At 41.0% G+C, this 26,740-nt stretch overlaps 1 protein-coding gene across 9 annotated transcripts in view; it reads right to left on the minus strand.

Moving 5' to 3' along the window:
* Dock7 (dedicator of cytokinesis 7) overlaps nt 1-25,732 on the minus strand; it is a 174,513-nt gene extending 148,781 nt beyond the window's left edge. For all 9 annotated transcript variants that reach the window (XR_007834746.1, XM_051188215.1, XM_051188213.1 and 6 more), the window contains exon 1: nt 25,584-25,732. Coding sequence is in view for 8 of the 9 variants with exons in the window: in XM_051188215.1 (XP_051044172.1) it covers nt 25,584-25,621 (38 nt within the window). In the remaining variant the exon portion in view is untranslated. The remainder of the gene's footprint in view (nt 1-25,583) is intronic.
* Between the last annotated feature and the right edge of the window lie 1,008 nt (nt 25,733-26,740).

A 26,740-nucleotide genomic window follows, 5' to 3' on the forward strand; every position in this document is an offset into this window, starting at 1 on the left:
TGCTAAAAATTGAGGGAAAAAAAGTTCTTCTTTCTTATCTAATATTACTACCTCCTTATTTATGCCCCAGAAAACTAATTTCTATTTTTACTTAATTTCTATTTTTCCTTAAGTTATAAACAATGCCCTCATACCCAGGTAATAAGAGCTTCCATAATCTGACCCTAGTTTCTCTCTCCAGCCTTTCACATTAGTAATTAAACCCTTTTGTAAACTTTCATACTGTTTGAGAATTTCACATACACATACCATGTGTTTTGGTCAATCCAGTTCCTCCACTAATCCCACACCACTTCTCCCTCCCTACTCCACATACTCTTTTTTTTTTTTTTTTTTTTTTTTTTTTAACCCACAGATATCACCTTAGCTCTGCCCATAAGTCTAGGACATACAGTGACCCACAGACAGCAGCATCCCTGACCTTGTCAATGAACAAAATTGTTTCCTGAGAATTTTTTGCCTCTCTTGTTCACCAACTCAACTGTGATGTCATTTTATTTTAAGGGTAAAACTCAGATGACAGGATCTTCACGCAAATGTCTTGGCTCAGCACAGTTGAAACATAACATACTTTTTCAAACTTCTAGAAAAATTACCCAAACCTAGTTTTTATTCTCGTCCTTTTTCTGTTTCATGTATACTCTATTTAAAAGGTAGTAATTCTACTTGTCTTTTGCCCCTAAAATATATATATGGGGGGGGGGGTTGGAGAGGTATTCAGTTGCTAAAATGCTTGCCTCTGGGGCACAAGAGTCTGGAACCAGCACTGGAAAGCCTGACCTGAAACCCCAGTGCTTGAGCTGCAGACAGATTGTGGGTCCCTGAAGCTCATTAGCCAGCTCACCTGAATCTATCAGCCCCTGCTTCAGTGAGAGAAACCCTGTCTCAAACAAGGTAGAGTACAATCTAGAAAGACACCTCAAGTCAAACTCTGATCTACACACACTCATGTACACATGTGTATATCCACTTCCATGAGCACATCCCACATAAGCAGACACACAAGAGCAGACACACGTGTGCAGAAACACACATACACGCCACATGTCACATACACACACACACACACACACACACACACACACACACACACAGGCTCTAGCACTCAAGTCTATTTTGAAAGCTCTGTGCAGTACACACACCATAACATAAACATAAATCTTCATTTGAAAAATTTAGCATTAGAGTTAAGAAATTCCAAGACTTTAAGGTATTTGTTGGCCCATTTTGAATTTGTTTAAATAAATACTATTTTAAAACAAAAGAGAAAAAGTTAGACATTCAAATGGATTCATAGCTTTATATTAATGACTATAATCCTCAGTTTCCAAAAAACTATCAACCAAAATTTGGATTCTTCCAAATTTTGAAGACTTCCAAATCATGCAATAAATAATTTTATCCATTACATTAACAGATCTTCTTTTCAATCTAGGTCACAAATACAACAAAGACTACTATCCACAAACCTTGTGCAATTATATCTCAACATCAATATCTATCCTCTATCCTATGATTCTCAAGCAATGACTTCTCTCTTTTAATTCTCTTTCTATTCTTTGACTCTTTACCAATAAGTTAACCCGACTACATTTCATTACCCCGTGCACAAACCTGTGTAAGTATAACAATAGCTTTTAGAATGTTCTCAAGCTCACAGTTGAATTTAAAACCTCTATTTGCAATTGAGTTTTAAGAAAATCTCATTTTCCAAACTTGTTGAGGTTTAATGTAATCTTTTCCCCTTACTTTATCTCTTCAGATTCTTTTTCCTTCTTCCACAACCAAACATTCCATAGGAATTTCTTAAAGATGGTTACAAGCTATATATGCAATTCTAAGTGTTTGGTCCTAAGAAAAGAGTTAACTCTCTAAGGCTCAAGATACTGAGATGTTCATTTCCCACCATTTATTAATGTTTTGAAAGAGACTCAATCATGATTCATAATTGGCAAAACTTGGAAGCAACTAAACTGTTCTTCAGTGAATGAATGGATAAACAAAGCATGTCACATCCATATAACAAATTGTCTATTTGTAAAAGGAAATGGGTCATCAGCCATACAAGAATAGTCAGTCCCAAGTGGAATAAAATAGTCTTAAAAGACTATATGTATTATATAATTTCTTCCTTATGACATACTGAACAGGCAAAAATATGGACAGAGTAGACAGTGGCTCTAGGGGCTGGAAGAGGAATAGGAAAAGGGTAATGAATAAGAGTAACCAGGGCATCTAGGGGCCTGTCCTGGTTGGCTTTCTATTGCTGTGATCACTGCAACTAAAAGTAACCTGAGAGAAAGTGTTTTGAGGCGGAGGCCACAGAGAGGTACTACTTGCTGCCTTGCTCAGCCTGCTTTCTTATATAACAGGGGTGGCACCATCCATCCTGGGTTGGTCCCTCCCACCTCAATCATCAACCAAGAAAATGCCCCACAGACCTGGCCTATGGGCAATCTGATGGTGGTATTTTCTCAATTAAGGTTGCTGCTTCTTCCCAGATGATCCCAGCTTGTGCCAAATTGACAAAAAACAAACAAGGGAGGTTAAAAAAAAAAAAAAAACTAACACAGGGAAGGAAACTATTTCATGTGACTTTATGCCATTATATATTAATCACTGTATGTATATGTCATTTTATATCAATCAAAAGCTGTAGTGGGATAGTCCTTCTGTGGCACTGACCACGCCCATTGGAGTGGAACCATGGGCAGGGTGACCTGTGGAAGGAGGTCAGAGGGAGAGCGAGGAAAAGCCCTCTTGCTGGCGTGACTCGGACAGGAGAGGATCGGGTTGAATTTCCTGGTGTTCATCTGTCTAGGTTGTAAGTTATTTCTCCCTGAATAAACATCTATTCGGCCTATTTGTTTATCCTGATCCTTATTTAACCGGGATAAAAAGCCCTGTTGTACTCTGTGGATATTAGTCAACAGTAATATATACTAACATGGGCTCATTCAATTACAACTAATGTACATACACACTAATGCAAGAAATTGATAGTAAGGGAAGCACAGAGAGGGTAGTAGTAAAATAGCAGAAGTCATCATGTTTCCAGAATTTTAAGAATAAAAACCAGGGCCTTTGCAGTCCCAACAAGCTAGATTTGGGCAGAGGAAGGAGATTTACTCAGTGTGGCCACACTGAGAAAAGGAGAAAGGAAAAAACCTCTGTTAACTAGGAGCTGCTGATAAGGGAGGAAGAGAAGAACATCAAAACCAGCTAGGGGTTAGAGTTGACAACTGGAGAGGGAACTCAAGTCTTTTGAGAGAGAGAGAGAACAGACTGAGGCAAGGGCAAAGGGCAATTCTACAGTCTGCAGGGAAAGACAAAGGCAGACTAATTGATGACTCCATTAAGCCTTCTCCCTTTTAAACTGGAGGGTGGGGAAGCACATGATGCTGATTGTCAGTGGGTTCAAAGGACAACCTTTGAGATTCCTTTTTCTCCTTCTACCATATAGGTTTAGGGAAATGAACTCAGTTCACTGGTCCTCTACTATGCCTTTTAGTGGCGCCCATGTAATACAAGTATTTCTTTCTTTATAACTTTCTTTTTATTTACTCTTTGTATCTTTCACATCATGCATCTTGACTGCACTTATTTCCCCGTCCCTTCCCTCTGCCCTTACAACGCCATCACAAATAGAATAAAATTTAAGAGGAAAAAAAAGGGAACAAATCTCAACATGGAAGCTGTAATGTGACACAGTGAGTCACGCAGGAAAACCCTTTTATCCACACATCTTTGTATGCAAGTGTTCACTGCAAAGTCATTGGTCTGGTTGGAGGCCTCTGGTTTCTGCTACATTATCAGTGCTGGGCCCTCACTGGCACTCCCCTTGGATATCCTATTGTTGCTGTGTTGTGGAGATCCAGTAGATCACAGATGGGGTGAATGTTGGAGTAGGCGAACACATAATCCTGGTGCTGGGCCTGGGTACTTGCACAATTGGTCAGCCCACCAGCTCTCCCCACCAAGGTGAGTTCTCCAGCATTGACCCCACTCCCAACCCCCACCCCAGGTAGATCACCCCTTGTAGCAATGAGCAAGGGGCAGGCAGGGCCAGTTCTCCTGCTTTTATGCTCTCAGGGGTGGCTCTCCCACACCTGAACCATTAGGACCAGCTCCATTGCATTGCCTAGGCAAGGTGCAAGGGACACTCTAATGCAAGTGTTTCTTAATCATGATTAAAGTCCTTACATTTCTGATTCACTTGTCAAAAATGGCATAACAACAACAACAACAACAACAACAAAAACCCTCCAAAAAGAAATATAACCAATTTGGGTTTTTGTTGTTGTTGAGATAGTCTCATTGTGCAGTCCTGGATGACCTGGAATTTGCTTAGGTGCTAGTCTTGAGATCACAGAGATCCTCCTGCCTCTGCCTCCCAAGTGCTAGAATTAAAGGCATAAGATACCATGTTCATTCTTTGAGATGAGAGAAAAAGAACTCGGTTTGACTCAAGAAACAAGAAACATTACACATTAATTGACAATTTCAATTGTCAATTTTGTCCCTCACTTACTCAGTTTTACCTGTGATTTTTTTCTTCTTCTTCTTCTGAATTTTCCTGAGTCATTCCCTCCTACAAATTACCTTGGAATCCAAGAACAGATATCTAATTACTGTCTTTACAATAGGAGGCCAAAACCACCACCAAGCACCAGAGTCTCACAGACAGATGGCCACATGATGATGATGTCCAGCTATGCACACTTACTCTCTGCTATAATGGAGCAAATTCTCCTGATGACAGAAACCAGGCTGAGCCCTAAGAGGAACAATCTTCTCAAAATGGGAACTGCTTTGTTCCCTCCCTTGACAAAGATTTCTCTGAAGCTTTGTTTTGGGGGGCAGGGTTTCACTATGCACCTCAGGCTGGCCTCCAATCTCATAACACTCCTGTCTCAGCATCCTGAATGCTGGGATTGAAGACAGAAACTACTACAGGCACAGGGTTCAGAACTGCTCCTGAGATAATGACCAACCACACTACCACCTAACTAAGACTGTCTGTTCAGGCAAATCACCAAGTATAAAAGTCACATCTCTTGTTTTTTTATAATCTTCTATAAAAACTTCAAAGCTCTTGTTAGCCCCTCAAAGACAGATCTTGGGCCGCTAGACTTTGTCTGTTCTTCCCTGTCCCCACACCAATTAAAATGCCTCTCATGCCTTTCACCACCACTTGCCTTTGGCATTTCAAGACAGGCAGGCAAGCCTCCTCTGCCCAGAGCCCCAGGGGTAGGCCTCTGAAAATTAATATTAATAAAATTAAAATTAATAAAAAAATATGTATTACTTCCGCATGCTGTCATGTCCCTGATAGGGAAAATCAGTAATAAATTGAAAATAAGATATAATAACGCAAAAAAAAAAAAAAATCAATCATCTCAAAATAATCTGTAACAGCAAATATATGGTGCCCAGACAAGGGACCTATTTCAATCTCCTAAATAAATCCCTGCGCCCTCCCCAAAAAAAAACACTCTTAGCCATAGTACAATCCAACATATCCAAAAAAGTTGACAGTTAACTTAAAATCCTTTATCTTCGGTTACCCTTTCCAGCCATTTTTCTTACTCCTAGCGATGGTTTATAGTATAAAGCAAACTAAATAAGGCTTTCATTTCACTTCAGTAAGCAAATTGATACAAACTGCAAAGTAGAAGGAGACCAACCTAACTATTCTCAAAACTAATTTAATGCAACTATACTGTAAGACACAGCCACAAGCATCCTTTCTGTCTTATTCTTCTAGTTGACTTCTTTGCTAAGCTATGTTTTAGACTAGGTTCCCCAGGACATTAAGCCTCTATTTTTCTGGGCTACTTAAGTTAGGAATGTCAATGACATTGATTTCATTCATGATTTCATAATTAAATAACACTTTAAAATATTATAGCTAAACAATTATTAGAGAACTCAAGCCCATGACTTATTTTGCATTAGAATCAACAGGATTTCACATAACTACTGGGAAGATAAAGAACCCTCTGCTAGTAAGCAGTTTAGAAATAAGAAATAAATTATGTCCAGAAACTACTGGGCTACTAAGCAAGGCATGTATCTGTAGGGCGGAAACTCCTATATTATGCACTCTGAAAGCATCCTTGTCCTGTTCTTTTAAGCTATAATTTTATAAGAAAGCTTAGCATGCCCAAAAGTGTATCCTGTCCTGTCCTCCATCTTAACATTTAATATGTATTCCATTGACATTAGGCCAAGCATCTCCCCAAATGCTCTGTGTGTGTGTGTGTGTGTGTGTGTGTGTGTGTGTGTGTGTGTATCTGTACAAGGGCACATGGATGGAGATATACTCAGAACCACACATGTAAAGATGCCATAGAACAACTTCAGTGTCATCCACCTCATTTGTTTCAAGGCCTGGGATGTGTCCATTAGCTAAGCTGATTGACTGGCAAAATCCAAGGACCTGCCTGTCTCCACCTCTCAGTACTAGGATTCAAAGTACTTCACTCAATTTGGTATGTTGGTGTTGGGAACCTAGCTCAGTTCCTCATGCCTGTGTGGCCGGCACTTTACCAACTGAGCTACCTCATCAAATTTTATTATGACTTATAGTTTCAAAGTGTTCAATACCTGGTCTCATATGCTTGGCAAAACATCATGGTGGCTGAGGTGTATGACAAAAGAGCTTCTTCATGGTGGACAGGAAACAGAGAAGGCATACCATTAAGAGGCCAGAGCAAGATATAGCTCCCAGGGATACACTTACTCCAATTAGTCCCCATTTCCTATCACCACCTCCCAATTACGCCATCATATTATGGAACCATCAAGTAAATTAATCTCATGTCAAAAGTGTCATCATCTAATCTTCTCTAGAGATGCCTTCTGAGACTTACCAAGTGTATGTCACTAACAATCTAGGCATATTAATCCAATCAAGAAGACAGTCAAGACAAACTAGCACAATCATCTTTCCTTGATGATCTTAAATTGAGCATGCTCAGGAACACCCTCCTTTACTGAGCATGCTCAAAAATGTACTTAGCCCTAAAAGTCTTATCCACATGAGTATACATAGCCCCCCCCCAAAAAAAAAACCCTCCATACTTCCTTTGTTAAAGGAAGGCATAGCAATCTTGCCTGCTGCACAGAATAAATCTTTCTCCACTGTTCTTGGTATGCTTGTTTTGGCATCACACTCACCAATGTATGAACTCATTACATTCAATTATGGCATAGCAATAATGCAACAACTGAGCACAGAAATGTGGTTGAAGAAAAAGTATAGTGAAGTAAGCATCAAGAATCTGACTTCTCAAGCTTGACACAATAGTCACTCTTCAGTGACATCTTTACAGCCTCCTTGAGGAACTGCTGTTATGGTTTGAGTCTGAAATGTGCCATACAGGCTCCTGTTTTTAACACCAACCCTGGTAGCAGCCATTGGTACATTTCTACCACACTGGACTAAGCCACTCCACCACGCCATTATTCCTCTAACAGAATGAAAATCATGGAATGGTGAATGAAAAGAAGTCTTTCCTCAACTGTTTCTGTCACAGCAACACAAACTAATCCACCTGGCAAGGGGAAGAAGATGTCACCTCTGTTCTGTAAAGGCCATTTACCTACTAATTTGCATTTATATTTCAAAACAAGTCACTAAAAAAAATGCATATTCTCTAATTGTGTTGACATTTTTCTATCAAAGACTTTTACTAGGGCTGGAGAGATGGCTCAGTAGTTAAGAGCACTAGCTGATCTTCCAGAGGACCTGGGTTGTAACTCCAGTTCTAAAGGATCCAATGCCCTCTTCAGTCTTCTGCAGGTATCAGGTACAAATGTGATGCACAAACATAAATGCATGTAAAATAATATTAAAACAATCAAACATATAAAGGAATTTTTGAAATTTTTATTTTATTTAAATTTATTTAGTTATTTACTCATTTGCATATGTATTTAACAGCTCAGCTGCAGTTTGCACTCCCTCCTCTCCTTCCAGTTCCCCTCCCCATCACCACTGTTTGACCCCGCCCCCCCCAATCCACTCTTCTTCCTTCTGTTTAGGAAAGGGCAGGTCTCCCATGGATATCAACAAAATAGGACATATCAAGTTACAGTGCGACTAAACACCTTCCCATGAATTAAGACTGGCAAGGTGACTTAGTATGAGGAACAGGATCCCAAAAGCCAGAAAAAGAGTCAGAGACAGCCCTGCCTCCACTGTTAGGAGTCCCACAAGAAGACCAAGCTACACAACTATAACATATACACAGAGTATCTAGGTCAGTCCCATGCAGGCTCCTGGTTGTCAGTTCAATCTCCAAGCCCCTAAGAAACCAGGTTAGTTGATTCTATGAGTTTTCTTAGGGAGTTATGACCTCTCTGGCTCCTATAATCCTTCTTCCCCATCTCCTACAAGATTCCCCAAACTCCACCTAATGTTTGGCTGTGGGTCTGCATCTGTTTCCATCAGCTGCTGGATGAAGCCTCTCAGATGACATTTCAGCTAGGTACCAATCTGGACACAGGAGATGGCTAGTTCTGGCTACGTATCCTCTATTACTAGGAATCTTAGTTGGGGGTCATTGATTCCCTTGTACCAGGTTTTTATCTGACTCCAAAATGCACCCCTTTCCAGTAGTCTCTTTCAGTACTCTCCCCTCTACCTCCCAACCTGACAGACTGCTCATGTAACCATCCCCAGTCGCCCTCAGGTGACTCATGAATCTCTTCTATTTCCCCTTCCCAGGGAGATCTGAATGTCCTCCTTGTTACCTAGTCTCTCTGGGTCTGTGGATTGTAGCAGTTATCCTTCATTTTACAGATAATATCCACTTATGAGTGAGTACATACCATGTCTGTCTTTCTCAGTCTGGATCACCTGAACTTTGTAAAATAACAGCCTTCTTTGCGGTAAGTGACTACAACTACATTTAGCTCCTCCTGACAGGAAAAGATGCCAATCACAAGGCAGAACTCCGTGGTCCTTAAGTGCATCCCCCAGCAGAGAGAGCACCGAGTGCATGCAGAGTGCCTAGAGAACACTCAGGAGCTGAAAAGGGAAGTAAAGACAGAGAACGAAATTCATAACTCCCTCCCTCAAAGCAGGTGAGCATGACATTAGAATGGAACAGCTGTCGGGTGCCTCGAGGGTGGGAGTCAAACTCCAACTGGACAACCTCAATGCCCAAGACAATGTGGCAGAAAGTGAGACTAGATTCACGTAAGTGTAGGGGGAGGGAGCAAATAGTGAAAGTAAGTTTGGAGACTGTATAGAATGTGAGAGTTCACAGCTTTCAGAGTAACCCAATCTAAGTGTGGAGGGTTTGATTCATCTGAATCAGATGTGTGCTCCAGCTATTACTGCAAGGTAAGTACCTGCCAGGACCAGTCTCAAACTTCAGCCACACATTTCTTTAGAAACCTACTTAACCTCATTTTTTATACCAAAGAGGGTTTTTTAAAAGCTATTGTTTAACATAATATCCTCTAATTTAATGTAAAAATTTTAAACAATTTCAGATATGTAATCTGTTTGGTTAGCACAAATTGATTATCTTTACCAGCAAAAGGCTTTTTCAGGGAGTTACTATAGAAAACAAGGGCAATAAGGTTTTGCAATAAAGAGAAAAACAAAACAAAATATTGGCATAAGATCTTTCAAAAAAATAAAGAAGTTATATTCATTAAAAATTCACACACACACACACAAAAAAAAGGTTTTTCTTTAAAAAAAAAAAGTCTCTCTCACTCCTACTTCCAAACCCACGGTGAAAATCCCTCAAATGTAAACTTTCAATCACTTAATGACATAATGGATATATTTCACAAGAAAACAAAACCAACCAAACAAAAAAATCATTGTATCACACTAGCTTTCCCTCAAAACTTATATTTATTTTGAGATCTTTTCCAATAAGCATAAAAAGTTAATAATACTAGCAACATCTGTCAAGCAGTGAGTGTACAAAGCTACATTTAATATTCAGGAACACCCTATGAAATGAGTACTATATAAGGATAGAAGTTTCAAGGTCATTATAGTTACACAATTAACTAGGAAAGATGCCAAGCTATGAACATAGAGATGCCACAGTTAAAACGCTGTTAATCTGCTATACAGTCCATTTGTGGATATACCAAAATGTACTCAACAAGCCTCTATTCATGGACATTATGATATTCCTAGTTTTCCCAAATATTATCACAAAGATTTTTGACTAAATGGAGAATTATAGGTGACTGTTGTCTTCCTTTTAGGCCTTCTGTATTTTCCAAATTTTCTGTAACAAATGGTTTTATAGTGAAAAAATAAGTTTAGAAACTATAAAATATAAAATAACATGCCTAGCCATAACAAAGATAGGAGCAGGGAGGGTTAAGTTAGATCTCTGTAACAGGTCTAGCTATAAATACCCATCATTCTAGCACTTTAAAGACTAAGGCAGGAGGATTGCCATAAATTCCAGGCCACCTGAGCAACAGTGTAAGGCACTGCCTCAAAAAGAGAAAAAGAGAAAAAGACAACACACACACACACAAACAATCAAGTTTCCAAAAGCAAACAATAATTCTGGTTATAGTTCATATTCACTATTTCTCTATTTGCCCAAACTTATTTCAAAGCTCAGGTAAAGACAGTGAAAATGCCTAGTGAACAAACTAGCAGAGCAGTAGGAACACTCCAGAGGCCACCACTGTTACTCTCTGTCTCCAGTCTTTCATGGACACTGAACAGAACTCTAAGTTGAGGCACTGTCTGTCTTTGGGTTACTTTTATGTTAACTTGTCTAAACTCCTTAGGATAACCCAGAGGACTGGAGCAGCAAGACCACTGCAAGACAAGGAAAATTAAACTCAGGGTGAGATGAAGACAACAGAACAGAAAGAGTTCTCCTTACTGTATTTAATAATTCAAACATAACTCATTTTTTGAGTGTTATGTTTGAAATAAGAATATACACATTTCAATATATATTGGAATTTTTAAAAAAGATAATAGTTATTTCATGGTTCCCATCTGACATAATTTCAGGACACTTGTCAAAGCCCTATGAAGTACTGTGTATTTCAGTATATCTTAATTTCTGCTACTAACACACAGTAACGACATTGCTCCCCACTTTGTAGAACATATTAAATTGTAATACAGAGGGGGAAAAAAACCTCAAAAAAAGCACCTGTAAATATTGGTACTGACCTAAAATTAACAACAAGTGGAAACAGGTGAAAAAAGTCTATAGTAAAAAGGTCAATCCTCCTCCTCAGAAAAAAAAGATTTAAAAAAAAAAAAAAAAAAAAAAAAAAATATATATATATATATATATATATATATATATAGAGAGAGAGAGAGAGAGAGAGAGAGATGCTCTTAATTCCATCCTATTTATTAAGAATGGAACCAATCATTTTGCCCACAAACATATAAATCATATTCTTTGTATAAGTTATAGACATTAGTAAATCCTGGTTTACACAAATGTTTTGTTTTGTTTTTTCCTATTTTTAAGACAAGGTCTCCTCTGTACTCCAGGCTGGACAAACTCCTAAGATGTCCCTGCCTCACCTCCAGAGTGCTGGGAGAGACTATAAACACAGACCACCATATGTGGCTTATTCTAACTTTTAATTCTTCTCAAATGTGTGCTCCCTCCTTTACCCCTTCCTACAGTATTTGACTACAATTCATAACATGCTTGTAGCCAGGCATGGTGGTGCACACCTTTAATCCCAGTATTCTTGAAGCAGAGGCAGAGGGATCCCTATGAGTTCAAAACCAGCTTCATCTACATAGTAAAATTCTTTTGGGGGCAGGGGGCACAACATAATACACTTGTGAAAATCTGAATATTGCTTTCCTTAGATCAGGAAGAAAGCGAGGAATACTGCTGGAGCACTACACTGGAGGTTCTAGCCAATGAAATAGGGCAAGAAAATAAAAGGTGAAGTATGAGGAAGAGTAGAGGTGGCAAAAGACTCCAGTCAGACGACACCAGTTTTCAATACAAGGCTGCCACTCTCAGCTACAGATTGATAAAGAGTATCCAGAGGCAAGCCCCTAGTCGCAGTCCGGAACAGGTGAATTAGCTTTAGTGGAAGAGAAATGAAGAAGCCATAAAACACTAAGGGTATGGAGAACCTGCCTGCACTCTACACTATGTTCCAAGGACAGATTGCTAGACTGACAGTCACCTTATCAAAATTCCAAGCCACTGGGAAACAGGTCTTATCATGGAACTTACCTGTTAGGCTCTCAGATGGACGAGCCCTCTGAGATTCTAAAGCTACAGAAGCTTATTGGCTGAGATGTGAAATGATAGAATAAACTGTCTTTTCTCTATGGAGACTGAATCAGAAAAGAGATATGGAAACAATGCTTTCAGGATGGCTTACATTGGGTAAAAGATCCACCCCGATCCTGAACTAATTGCAATAAGTTGGTTGAAAAGATCACTTCACAAAACACCGTTTCACAACTTCAGGAAGAACCAAATAATTCTAAAAATTTGGTGAGGAATTAAAAAATCAGCAGAATTTGGTGATAGGACATCATCTGACTGACCAGTCAGACTGAGAGGAACTAGTAACAGTGAAAACACATCACAAACAGCAAGGCTGCTACAAAGACAGTGCAGCTGTTAAAATGCCTGCCCCACAAGAACCGGAGTTTCACCCCAGCATCCATGTAAAAAGCTGGGTATCTCTTCAGTTTGTTGTGAGATCATAGCTACACCACAAAGTCTCACCAACGTGACTGTCTAAACACGAGCTGAACAGTACAGCAAGAGACTTGCTGAAATGGATGGGAAAGTTCACGGGGCTCAACCCTACACAAAAAAAACTACAGCAACTAAGGAATGTTGAGAGTGGGAGAAGTAACCTTCCCCAAGGAAGAGCACACCAGTTAGTTGGCCAATACCAAATGGTAAGCCCTGAAAACATACAAAGAGCACTGCACAGACTGAGCAAGTTATATTCATGTGTTTACAAACATGTATGTCTGTATGTAACAATAATTAATGTAAAAAGAAGCCATGGACTTGAAAGAGAGCGAGGAGGGGTAGGGTATACAGGAGGGTTTGGAAGGAGGAAAGGGAAAGGGTGAAATAATATAATAATTATACTATAATCTTAAAACATAAAAGAAAAAAATTTAAACTGGTGTTGGCAGGACACACCTATAATCCCAGAACAGGAGACTCCTTATATTTTCCTGGCCAATAGTCCAGCCAAATGAGAGAGCTCCAGCTTCCACACAGACCTTGTCTCAAAACACAGCATGGACAGCAATTGAAATTACACCTGACATTCACCTCAGGCCTCCATACATGTACATGGACAAAGGACAAAGATAACACAGACGGACGGACGGACGGACGGACGGACACACACACACACACACACACACACACACACACACACACACACACACACGGTAGAGTGGGATCTGTATTATTTAGACATAAAAATTAAAAATGGTAATATGTAATACAGCATGGAAACATGCTAACTTTTAAAGGCCACACACAAAAACACCACATGCCACATAACTCCATTTATGTGAAATGTTCGAAACAGGGAAATAGAGATATAAAAAGTAGATCAGCAGTTACCTAAGGTTTTGAGTGGAAATGGAGACTGAATAGAAACTGGCACAAAGCATTTTTCAGGGTGATGGTAATACTCTAAAAGTGGATGGCTTCATAACCATAAATTTACCAAAAAGCATCTACTTGATACTTTAAATACATTTTATGTCATGTTCAATATACCTTACTAGGGCCAATGAGGTGTTTCTGAGGATAAAAGGACTTGCCATGACATCTCATAGTTCAGCCCCAGACTCCACAGTGGAAGGAGAGACACAAATCCAGAAAGTTGTCCTCTGACCACCACATGGGCAATGTGGCATGTGTGCATGTGTCCATGCGTGCTAACAGTAAGTAAAATTAAATTATGTATGTATGTATGTGTGTATGTCTTTTGTGGCTGGGACTACTCTGAGAGGCTAAGGGAAAGGTATCAATCAAAGAAAGGGTAATGGGGGAGAGCTGGAAAGAGATGGGCCAGTGCAAAGTGACAGAGACAGTTTGGGAACTTTAAAACATATACTACTATCCCTGTATCTTTAGCAGAAATGACAATTATCAAACAGCTAATATGAATGAGAGGGTTAGCTCAGTTTTCTGGTAGCAGGAGTGCACATGTATAAGAAAGCCAAAATCCAACAATAAAACCAGGAAGGAAACAGCCCCCACAGCTTCATATGTTTGAATACTCAGTCCCAGTTAGTAGAACTATTTGGGAAGAATTAGGAAGTATGTCCTTGTCTTAGAGGGGTGTCATTAGGGGTGGGCTTTGAGGCTTTAAAAGCCCACACCATTCCCAGTCTGCCTCCACATTAAGGATCAGGATGCAAGCTCTCAGCTACTGCTCCAGCACCATGGCTGCCTGCCTGCCAGCCACCACACTCCCCACCATGATGACCAGGAACTAACCCTCTGAAACTGTAAGCCAGCCCCCAGTTAAATGCTTCCTATTATAAACAGCTGCCTTGGTCATAGTGCCTCTTCACATCAAGAGAACAGTAACTAAAACAGGCAATTAAGTCTAAGTTAAGCTCCTTAAAAATTAAGTGACAAAAAAAATCCATAGCCAGCTAACATCAAGTTATAATGGTGTTGTGGAATATTCCTTTACATTGTGTAAAGATGTATCATTGATTGGTTTAATAAAAAGCTGAACACCCAATAGGCAGGAGGTATAGGCAGGACAGAAAGAGCCCTGGGAAGAAGAAAGGCAGGGTCATCAACTGGATGCAGAAAGAACAGATATGCAGGCGGAGAGGTAAAAGCCACAAGTCACGTGGCAACACGGAGACGAATAGAAATGGGTTACATTACAAGAGCTAGTGGGACAGGCCTAAGCTAGAGCTTTCATAATTAATAAGTCTCTGTGTCATTTTTTGTAAGCTGGAGGCCCAAAGAAAAATCTAGCTACATACTGGTTCTCTTTGAATTTCACCAGTTCCACTTCAATTTAAGGAAGATATGGAGCAATTAAAGTGATTCATTTGGAGACCAGGAAAATGGCTCAGTGGTTAAAGAGCGTGTCACCAAGCATAAGGACTGGGGTTCGGATCCCCAGCACCCACATAAATTCCAGGAGAGTTTGGGAGAAAACCTGCCTCAATAAATAAGGTGGGAGGTGATCAAGGAAGGCATGAAACATCGATCATGAGGACATGCACACAAACACAAAAAGTAAATAAATGATTAATTTTATTTGGTGTATATGTATGTATTTCTATATGTGTATTTGTATATGTGTGTTCTATGGAGGTCAAAGGTCAACCTTTGGTGTCGTTCCTCAGCTACCATCCACCTTGTTTTATGAGATGGGGGTCTCACAAACCTGAAGCTCCCTGATTAACCCATACTGGCTGGCCCCAGCACCCCAGGGATCAAACTGTCTCCAAATCATGCACACCACTCCACCTACCTTACTTATCTAGGTCCTGGAGACCAAACCCAAGTCCTTGTGCTTGCACAACAAGCAGTTCACAGCCTAAGCCATCTCCCCTGCCCTGAATTAACCCTAAAGAGCATCTGTCACTGTGGTATAACCAGCACTCTCACCTTCCTTCCTTTCATTAGAAACCTCTTTTGTTTGGTGATGGACTTACTCCCTGAGATTGAAGTGAGGCTGACATCATTCATTACACTTTCCCCCAAGCCAACGAAAGGCAAGGAACCCAGGACTGACCAGACTCTTCCACATCCCTAAGCACAGCAATTGGTTCAAGGAACCACACATACCTGAAGCAGACAGGAAACCAAGCTCCTGGTAGGAACTGAGCCTAGAGCTGTCAAATCTCATCACAAGCATTTTGGTTTGGGTTTTTGTGCAAACTCTGAGATATAAAGATAGCAGACCTACTAATAACATCCCCTGATCCAATCATCAATTTACAAGAGTAAGTACTTCCTTTTTGTATGTAAATTAAACTGATTTGAGCTTCTGTAATTGCATTTTAAAACTCCTTTCGTTTTGTTCTTTTTTTTTTTTTTCGGTTTTTTTTTTTTTTCATTTTTTTATTTTACATATCGATCCCAGTTCCCTGTCCCTCCCTCCTTCCTTCTCTCCCTCCCTCCCAAGCCCCCTGACCACCCTCCCATCTCATCCCCCCCCCCCAACATACTACATGGGGAAGGTAATGCCTTCCAGGAGAGATCAACAAAATCTGTTAAGTCATTTGGAGTAGGGACTAGGCCCTCCCTCCTGCCTCTAGGTTAAGGGAGTAACCCTCCATGGGGGATGTGCTCCCAAAGTCTTTGTGCACCAGTGATACATCCTGGTTCCACTGTCAGAGGTCCCTCAGACTGCCCAGGCCTTCTGACTGAGACCCACATTCAGGGGGTCTGAGTTGATCCAATGCTGGTTTCCCAGCTATCAGTCTGGGAGCCCCTTAGCTCCTCCTTGTTCAGGTCAGCTGTCTCTGTGGATTTTTGTAGCCTGGTCTTGTCCCCATTTTATCACTCCTCCCTCTCTGCATCTGGATTCCAGTTCAGCTCAGTGTTTAGCTGTGGGTGTCTGCCTCTGCTTCCACCAGCTACTAGATGAGGGCTCTATGATGGCAGATAAGTTAGTCATCAATCTCATTATCAGGGAAGAGCATTTAAGGTAGCCTTTCCACTATTGCTCAGATTGTTAGTTGGGGTCATCCTTGTAGGTCTCTGGATATTTCTCTAGAGTCAATTTTCTCTTCAAACCTATAATGGGTCTCTCTTTTATAGTCTCTCTCTCTCTCTTTCTCTCTTTATTTTTCCTCTCATCTATTCCTCCCCTGACTCAATCTTCCTAGTCCCGCGTGCTTTCCTCTCCTCCCCTTCTCTTTCTCCTAGCTCCCTCTCCACTCACTGCCCCCCCCAACCACTCCCATTATGCTCAGGAAATCTTGTCCCTTTCCCCTTCTGTGAGGGACCTTGTATGAAACTCTTAGGTTCCTCCTTGTATCCTAGTTTCTCTGGTGATGTGAATTATGGGCTGGTTATCCTTTGCTCTATGTCTAAAATCCATATATGAGTGAGTACATACCATGTTCCTCTTTTTGTGGCTGGGTTACCTCATTCAGGATGGTTTCTTCAAATTCCATCCATTTACCTGCAAATTTCAAGATTCCCTTGTTTTTTTAGTGCTGAGTTCTGTTTTTTTTTTTTTTTTTTTTTTTTTTTTTAAAAAGCCAATGAAAAAGTAACAAGATGGGCTGGAGAAATGGCTCAGCTGCTAAGAGCACTAATTGTTCTTCCAGAGGACCCAAGTTCGATCCCCAGCACCCACAATGGCAGCTCACAACTATCTATAACTCCATTTCCAGGGGACCTAACACCCTCACACAGACATATATTCAGGCAAAAACCAATGCACACAAAGTAAGTAAATTATTAAAAAAAAAAAAAAGAAAGAAAGAAAGAAAAAAAAAAAAGGTACAAGACATCCAAAGTGGCTGCCAAAAAGCCCAAACGACTCAACAAAGCAAAGCAGGACTTGACCCTGGAGACCCAGCTGCCTAGAACAGGAGAAAACAAGGAAGTCTTTCTCTGTCCATAGATATTCCTTGTGGTCAGCAAGAGCACCTGCCAAATGCTCTCTCTCCTGTTCTTTGTGAAGCAGCAGCCAGGAAGATAGGCCTCCATCTTACATCTCTTCTCAACTTCCTGAGCCTCAACCCACTTTCTCTTGCTCCTGACTTCCTAAACAAACCCTGGATTCTCAGTCCTTAGCCTTTGTTTCTAGGAAATAAAGTCTGAAAGGATTTCCTTAAAAAAAAAAAAAAAAAGGCAACTCTTAGCAACTGTTCGGCTCAAGCATGAAACACAGAATGCTCTGAGCTCACAAACCTAACAAGAACACTCAACACTAATACAACGTTAAACAGAAGTAATAATAACTGCACAGCAAGTCAATGGACAGCTTTCCATCACTATAGCAAGACACCTTACATAGGTGAATTACAAAGACAAAAGTTTTGTTTGGGCTCATTTGCGGAACTTCCAGTTCATGCCACCGGCCCCTTTGCTTTAGGCCCATAGTAGGTAACACATCATGAAGTATGGATATGGCAGCACAAACCTGGTTACTTTATGACCAGAAAGCAAAAGAGGAATAGGCCAGGGCTCCAATCCCATCAGTAATATGCTTCTAATGACCTACAGATCTCTCTCTAGGCCCCAGCTCTTAAAGGTCCATCAACTTCCCAAAAGCCACCTGGGAACCGCCTGTTAATATACAGGCCTTTGGGAGCTATCCAACTACAGAGCAAAATAAGATAAATAAACAAATAATTTTAAGTAGTGTTTTGATTTTTTTTGTTGTTGTTTTGGTTTTTTGTTTGTTTGTTTGATTTTTGTTTTTCGAGACAGGGTTTCTCTGTATTGCCTTGGAGCCTGTCCTGTAGACTAGGCTAGCCTCAAACTCACAGAGATCTGCTGCCTCTGCCTCCCAAGTGCTGGGATTAAAGGTGTGCAGCACCAACACCCAGCAATTTTAAAGTTATTAACAACTGAAAACTAATTTTGTAAATCCCAGAAAACACAACTATATATGTAGAAAATACCAAAGAATCTACAAACATGCTTTATAATCAATAAGAGTTTAGTGAGATGTAGCTGGATATAGTTTTGAATACCTAGAAATAAACCTAAGTAAAGACATGCAAGGACCACACAAAGGAAAAACAATGGTGCTTTCACCACCACCACCACCACCACCACCACCACCCCACCCCACCCCACCCCCGTCATAACAAAGTCCTAGATAATTGAAGAGAGATGCTGTGGATTGTAGGTTGCAAACTCGGTATTAAAAGAACATCATTTTCCACCAAACTGATGTGTGAGTATTACCAATGTAATACCAATATAATTCTAATAGGGTATAGGTGGGAAGTTTTTGGGGTTTTAATTTTTATTTGGGGGGGGGTGGGATATGGTCTAAAATTTGTGTCAAATTCCAAAGGGCTAAATGAAACCAAGATATTTAAAAAAAAAAAAAAAAAAAAAAAAGAGGGAATAACCAGCATACTAAATACTGACGGTAATTAGAATTAAAATCACTATAACTGTCAAAAAGACACACAACCAGATCTACAGAACAAAATCAGAACTTATGGCAGAGGTGGAAGTTACAAGTCCATTCCATTCCCATATAAAGTCAGGAAGAATACAAACCTCAGCTCAGGTTTCTGTCTATCTCAGGATAAGGAGAGGTTTCTTATGCAAGAGCAATAAGATACTGGGGTTGACTTGAGTTCAGTTTGGTAGAATGTCTATCATGCAAGAAACCCTGGGTTTGATTTCTGCATCATATATATTAGACACAGTAGCCTGTAATCCTAGCCCTCAGGAGGTAAAGGCAGAAAGATCAGAAGTTCAAGGTCAGGTCATCCTTCATTACATAAACCAGCCTGGTCTATATAGGATCCTGTCTCAAAAAAACAAGCAAACACAAAGTAATAACCACAGCAACAACAAAAACAAAAGCAGCATTAAAACTAAGAACTTTTCATGAAGTTCCCTAGAAAGGATGAAAAATAAGCAAGCCACACAAAAATCACAAAGGAAAAAAATGAAGAGGGGAGTGACCACAAAGATTTAAATGGGCAATTTAAACAAAACAAGGCATTCAAATGGTCAATAAACACACAAATCAGAGCTCAACTTCATTAATAATTTAGTAAATAAAACTTAAAACTTTACAATGTGCCAACACCATGAATACAATACACTGACAAAACAACTTGGCAACACAAAGTAACAGCAAGTATGGAAAACAACATTGTTGTAGGGGCAAAAATCTCTACCACCAATTTAGAGAATAGCTTAGACTTTGCCTAATAAGCCTGGTGATAAGTAAAATTGCTACAAATAACAATAAAACACCTTTCAACCAGGAATTCCAGAGCCCAGTATACCTTAGAGCAGAGGTTCTCAACTTCTGTAACATAAACCTTTGGGAGTCAAAAGACCCTTTCACAAGAACAACCCTGCATATCAGATATTTATAATTTATAACAGCAGCAAAATTACAGTTATGAAATAGCAACAAAAATAAATTTATGGTGAGGGTCACCATAACCTGAGGACTTGTAGCATTAGGAAGGTTAAGAACCACTGCCATAGAGAAACTTATGCATAGATACGTCCCAGAATACACATGCTGTCTAGTAGTAAGAAATGGCATCATGGAGAATTTATGCAATAAAACACTACAAAACCACAAAAATGAAATAAACTTTAACTGCAATCATGAATGAACCTCACAAAATAGTTTTAGAAAAAGCAAGAGAATTAAAAAAAAAAAAATGCAATACAACTCTGTTCAAATACCTTCAAAAGCAGAAAAGAAAAATTATATTGCTTAGAAATGTATCCACAGGTTACAGGAACAAAACACAAAGTAAAGGTTATCCCCAAAGTCAGCACAATGGACTGGAATATCTGAGAATGGGCAAAATCTGCCTTGCTTAAAATTCTAAGCTACACTTTTACTATTTCTTGAGGAAAGGGTACATAACACATGCCACAGCAGTAAGATGTTTCAAGAAAAATTTATCACAGCAGCTATGAGATAACACAGAAGATAAAACCTGAGCCTGAGTTAGAACCCTGGGACCCATACAGTAGGAGAGAACTGACTTCTGCAAGTTGTCCTCTGACACCCCACATGCATATGGTAGCATGTAGCATACAAATACATATATAACACACACACACACTAAATAAATCTTCTATTTTTTTTTAAAAAGAGGCATACAAAAAATTTTAAGGAATATAAATCACAAATGAAAACAACCACAACAAATAGTTGTGGTATACAGCTATGGTATATAGTACCACAGTTACACTACAGTTATAATTATAGTTGTCATACAATGAAAACACCTCTGACTGGAGATTAAGGTATAAACTAAAGCATGAGTCAACGAAAGAGAGACCAGATTACAGAGAACCTTAGAACACAAGGGAATGCTTGGACTTCCCACTGTCAAAAAACTGTATTCCTGATTAAAGCTGTGCCTTGGACAGCCTGCAACACATTAGTACGAGGGCGGAGAGATTGGGGCTGTGATTGCCTAGGGATGTGTTGAAATGTGCTTTGTGGCTGCACAGAGGTGGTGGGCAAACACTTCTTCAGTTTCCACATGTCACTGGACTTGAACAGTTGAGACCTAATCTAGCAGTATCTATTATTCGGTTTTTTGTTTCTTTTTTCCAAAATTAGACTGTAAGATTTATTCATTATTGTAACTGAAGTTCATTTGCTTTGTTACTTTATAGCAAGCCGGGGGAAGGAGGCAGATAAGAGATTTCAGGAGAGGGGCAAGCTCCTGAAATTAGTGCTAAGGCTAGGGAAAGGGTCAAGGGTTACTCCAGATATACAACTCAGGAACACATAAGCTAAGCGTGCTCACACAGCCTAAGCATTCCTAAGAGAAGCAGGAAGTAGTCGTGGCCATGGCATATACCTGAGAGAAACATGACTAAAAATGAAAAAGCAATAATTGGTGGTAGCTAGGAATGCCAGACAACTCAATAGGTCTTTGTTTTATAGTGAGACAGGCATAGGAAGTCTATGACAGAAATGAAGGGTCTCTTAAAGGAAATAAAAATGTCTGAATGGAAAGGGAAAGGTGTAGAGCCAAGATTCTGAGAAAGTGATTAAAAAATAGGCTTCAAGATTACAATGACATGCCGGGTGGTGGAGCACACCTTTAATCACAGAGGCAGGAGGATCTCTGAGTTTGAGGCCAGCCTGGTCTACACAGCAAGTTCCAGGACAGGCTCCAAAGCTACACAGAGATCCTATCTCAAAAAAAAAAAAAAAAAAAAAAAAAAAGATTACAATGACACATGGCCATTAAGGTCATCACCCCAGCAAAAAACGGTAGCTAAGGAAGGAAGACTAGGGTTCAAAGCCAGCCTGGCTACATAGGGAGACTGTCTGAGAGAGAAGGGAGGGGAATCTGGAAGAACCTCATCTGAAAGAAGATGGTAGTAAAAGGTCCTAGTCGCCCTCCAACATGTGGCTTAGAAGGCAGAATGAGACTAGACACCAAGCATTAAAAATTAGTGAGATAAGGGCTGGGATGTAGCTCAGTGGTATAGAGTGCTCACCTAGCACTCATGGCACCCTGGGTTCAATTCTACAACAACAAAAAATTAAAAAGAATTTGAGGATAAGGTGAACAAAAAAGTCAGGGAAGCCTATAAATCCAAAAAGAAAAGTGGACAGCACAACTGACAAGGCATGGAAATATAACTAAAACAAGACTGGGTCCACAGTAAAACCGCTAGCAGATAGGAGGTTAAGTTTGAGCTACTGATTAAGACTACATTTAGACCTCTGAAATAAACCCCTGATCTCATCCAAAAAAGCAAGTTTTCCTTCATTCTGCCTCTTGGCAAAAAAAATATAGCTAATCAAAAGTAGGAAGATAAGAAAATAAGCATAAAGTTGTAACATTAGCAATGGAGGGGGGACTACTATGGGAAATACATTGCAAAAAAAATACAAATAAAAAAATATAGTAACTAAAATCAGAAGAGAAGAGCTTGAATAACAATTTAGGTAATGGCACCTTATCTAGAAAATAGCACTACTATTAGCAAATAACAGCCTGGTATCCAAGCAGTGGCTAACATTTTTTAATGCTTATGTCCCAGACAGTTTCAAGTGTTTCTAGGGTATTCATTCATTCAACCCTCCCATTAATTGTATGGAGGCTTTTGGAAACCAAAACAAGGAGATCTGATCAAATGTTTAGAACAGACCAGCTATAATGCAGTATAGGCAGAGTTCAACCTGTGCAACTTGGTCCCCAAACCAATAATCTTTACTACATTGTTGTGCCTCTCTAAGTTATAATGCTAAGAATCTAGTAAAAATGTACACAAATGTCCATCCTCTTGTTAAATATCAAATCACAGGACAAAATGACCCAAAGGAAACTCTATACTGCTAATCTGCAAATAGTCAAACTTCATATATACATAAGCCCTGTCTTCAGGAGAAAGATCAGAGAAGAGCCAATTTCTTGATGTGAGCAAAATGCATGGGTTTGGCAAAGCTGAGCTGAGGTAAGCAATCCAGTCAGGGATACATGAATAAAGAGTTTTCAAAATCAGATCCTGCCTCAAAAAATAGCAGCATTCCAGGAAAAGGGCTAAAAAAAGGATCTCAGCCAGAAAAGTCGATCAGCATGGGCCTTTATAAAGATTTCTGGACCATCATGAATCTTTTTTTTAAAATAAAGTCTCACACAGCAGTAGGTTTTTACAGAGCAATGAATTTCATATATGCAAATATAATGGAGAAGATTGTCATTTGAACAAAGGTCCTAAGCCTCATTTTATACACACTGCAAAAAATGAAATAGCTGTTACTTACTCAGTGCTTACTGGACACAAGGGTTCGTTTGGAACGTTTTAGAAATACCGGTTTCTTTAACAACCCTCTGAGGAAAGTCCTAGAATTATCACCATTTTTAGGGCAAGCGGGAATGCAGTCAAATAACTTCTAAAGTTTATTCAATGAGTGGCAGGGCCAGGCTGTCAACCCCAATTTATCCCCCGACATTGTGCTGTTCCCACTGTCAGGGAGCTTAAAAGCACAGCTATCATTTCTTCAGAAATAGATTTAATGATACTCAGTAACAAGGAGGACAGATAACTACTAATTACACACAGCACTCTGTTCTTGACAATCTATCTTGACAATCCTCTCAGCTCCACTGGCTTCAGTTACAATCTACTCGGTGATGATTCTGGATTCTAGATCCCCAGCCTCTTCTGTGTCTCAAAACAGCACCAAAATTCTAGTGGAGGTTTTCATTTAAATGATTTATAGGCCCTCAAGGCCATGAAGTCCAAATCTGAATCATCATTTCCATCCAATAGTCTCTCCCACTCTCAAACTGCTTCCTCCTGTACATAGGACCTCAGTGACTCCTCCCATTATCCAGCTAGCTGCACAGTTAAAAAGCTGCCGGTATACTCTTCCTCAACTTCCATAGTCAATCACTCATCACTGACAGTCTGCCTAAGTGGCTCTCTTGCCAGTGGCACATACTCTTCATTCCCCTGCCTTAATTTTATAACTATGCTTACTTGTATTTGAGGCTGTTTTCCACAACCAATTCTCTTTTCTTTCTTGAGGTTAGTCTGGTTCCATCTGCTAACTCCATTCACAGACAAGGGGCATTGCTTTTATTTCATACCTATCCACAAAAGTGTGTTTACTATATGAGACATAAACTATAGAAATTTGCAAAATGTGTTCATTAATGGCGTGCCTTAAGGCCCCAAAACAAATAATAATTTCCAATCCCAATTACAAGTGTTTGATGATATAGTGTGGGTAATTCTCTATGCTAATTATGCACTTTATACAAAAATGACCATTTAATATTCATGACAATCCTATAGGCTAAGTACCATTATTTATCATCATCTTCCAGATGAGACAACTAAAAGCAAGTGTTCCAACAAGGTCCCGATTTAGAAAACAACACTAGGTATTTGGTTTTCATCTTGGTCTTCTAGTAGCACTTGCGTTCCTAAGAATTTATTTTATCTTAAGAAAATGAAATACATGTTTTCAAACTCAAAAAAAAAAAAAAAGAGAGAGACTTTTACACCTGATCTTGGCCAAAGGTGATATGAAAAATAAGATGCTAGTTTTAAATGAAAAAAAAAAAAAAGTGTCCCAAAACCCTTAATATTGGGGAAGTCCACAAGCTAAAAAAGCCTTTCTGTGACACATCCAAAAAGAAATGTCAACAAGCTAGAAAGATCCAGAACCACAGAAATATAATACAACCGTCAAAAAAAAAAATTCACTTTAATGTTGTCTTTCTTTAAATATCATTAAGTCACAGAAATAAGGTTTTATTGCAACAACCCGACAACCCCCCCCCCCAAAAAAAGAATGCCTAGTGCCATAAGTACATTCCATAGTCCCAATCTACAAATATCCTTCAGTTTTTATCTGGACTGGGCGGTAAACTACTGGGAAACCTTATCCTCAGTGGATGGCTTACTCCTAAGAGGTGAACACCAGGCCCATGCATAAAGCACAGTGCGGGCCAGGTCATCCATCTTCCTCCGGGGCGAGAGAAAGAGCGCCCACCGAGCCCACGGGGGAAGCGGGGTGCTCCCGTGTCCCGCAGCCCGCAACTTTGCACTGCGGCCTCAGTGTGTGTGTGCGTGTGTGCGTGTGTGTGTGCAGGCACGGGTGCAGATCCGCCGGTGCGGACCGGGCAGCCCCGGTGCTGTCAGCGGTGGCGGTGGCGGCGGGTGCGGGCTTGAGCGCCGTGGCCTCCTCGCCAGTTCCTTTTGTTGGGGCGCCGGGAGCCGGCGCGTGGGCGTGGAGCGTCGGGGCGGACTCGACTGCGGACACAAAGAACCGCCGAGCTGCCGCACGCCCTGCGGGCCTGGAGAGGCGCGGGCTGCAGGCCCCGGACCGCGCGGCCAGGCCCGGGGGCCGCGCCACACCCACCCTCCCACCCGCGAGGCCCGGCCGGGCTCCCCGCCGCGTACCTGCTGATCTTCTGCGCGAAGGCGCGGCGCTCCGCCATGGCTGCGGCGGCGCGGGGCTGGGCGCGGGCAGGGCGGCCTCCTCCTCACGCTCCCGCTCGCGCTCCCTCCCTCCCGCGCGCTCGCCCGTCGGCTCTCCGGACCCCACCGCGAGGCTGGGCCGGCCGCCGCAGCCCGGAACGAGGGTACCGTAATGCGCCGAGGAAGCGCGCACGGGGAAACCTCTCTCTCTCTCTCCGCCCCCGCCCTCTCCCCCGCCTCCGCCCCGCGCGCCAATCCCGGCTGGAGGTCGGGTTGGGAGGCCGCTGTGGCTGGCGGGAGCCTACGGGACACAGGGCGTGGAAAGCGGCCCCGAGCCCTCGCTGCCCTGCTGCGGCGCACTCACGACCGGGAAGACCCTGGACGGGGCCGCGGCCGCTGAAACTGCGCGGAGCTGGGTTTTCCCCAAAGGGAAGGTTAAGAAATGGATGGAAAGGGCCTTGCGGCCGGGAATGGCTGAGCTTGGTTCCGGCAGCTTCCCACTCCAGGCAGTTTAAGGCACCTTTCTTGCACGCCTCGACCTCGTGAGGGGGTCTGGCCGGACAAACAATGGCTCTTCTTTGTAGAAAGAACTCTCCCGCAGAAGTGGTGTGGTAATCGCTGATTTGTGGTGCATAGCCCAGCTTACAGGCATGATTTTACTTAATCTCCATAACAGCTCTTTGAAGTGGATTGTGTCCTTTTTAGAGAGAAAGAAATAGTCTCAGAGACTATGACAAGCCCTTGGGTCACACATGGCAAACTCGTCCCGGGAATGTGAGGCCCTGAGCCCAGGCCTTATCTCCAAGAACAGTTACTCCTGTAAAGAATTCTCTTGTGAACCCATCACTGTAACTCTGGAATCCGGTTTCATGTATGTCCATACATGCCTATCTATGAGATGAGCTCTGTTTTCCACCCTTCTGATGTTCTAAAAATAATCTCTATCACTAAAACTGACCTTGTCCGTTCTGTCCTAATGCATTGGTTATTGAAATTGTGGTGAAACTAAATAAAATTCCTTAGCTTCTTGTAGTAGCTTTCCTTTTAAATATTTGTTAGAATTTAGTAAGCCTAATTTGCAGTTACTGGATGTCCCCTGTGTCTTTGTGGAGCATGTTAGATCAAGTTTCTCTCTTTCA

Source organism: Phodopus roborovskii, unplaced genomic scaffold (assembly GCF_943737965.1).
Source record: "Phodopus roborovskii unplaced genomic scaffold, PHOROB, whole genome shotgun sequence".
In the NCBI taxonomy this organism is placed as follows: Eukaryota; Metazoa; Chordata; class Mammalia; order Rodentia; family Cricetidae; genus Phodopus; species Phodopus roborovskii.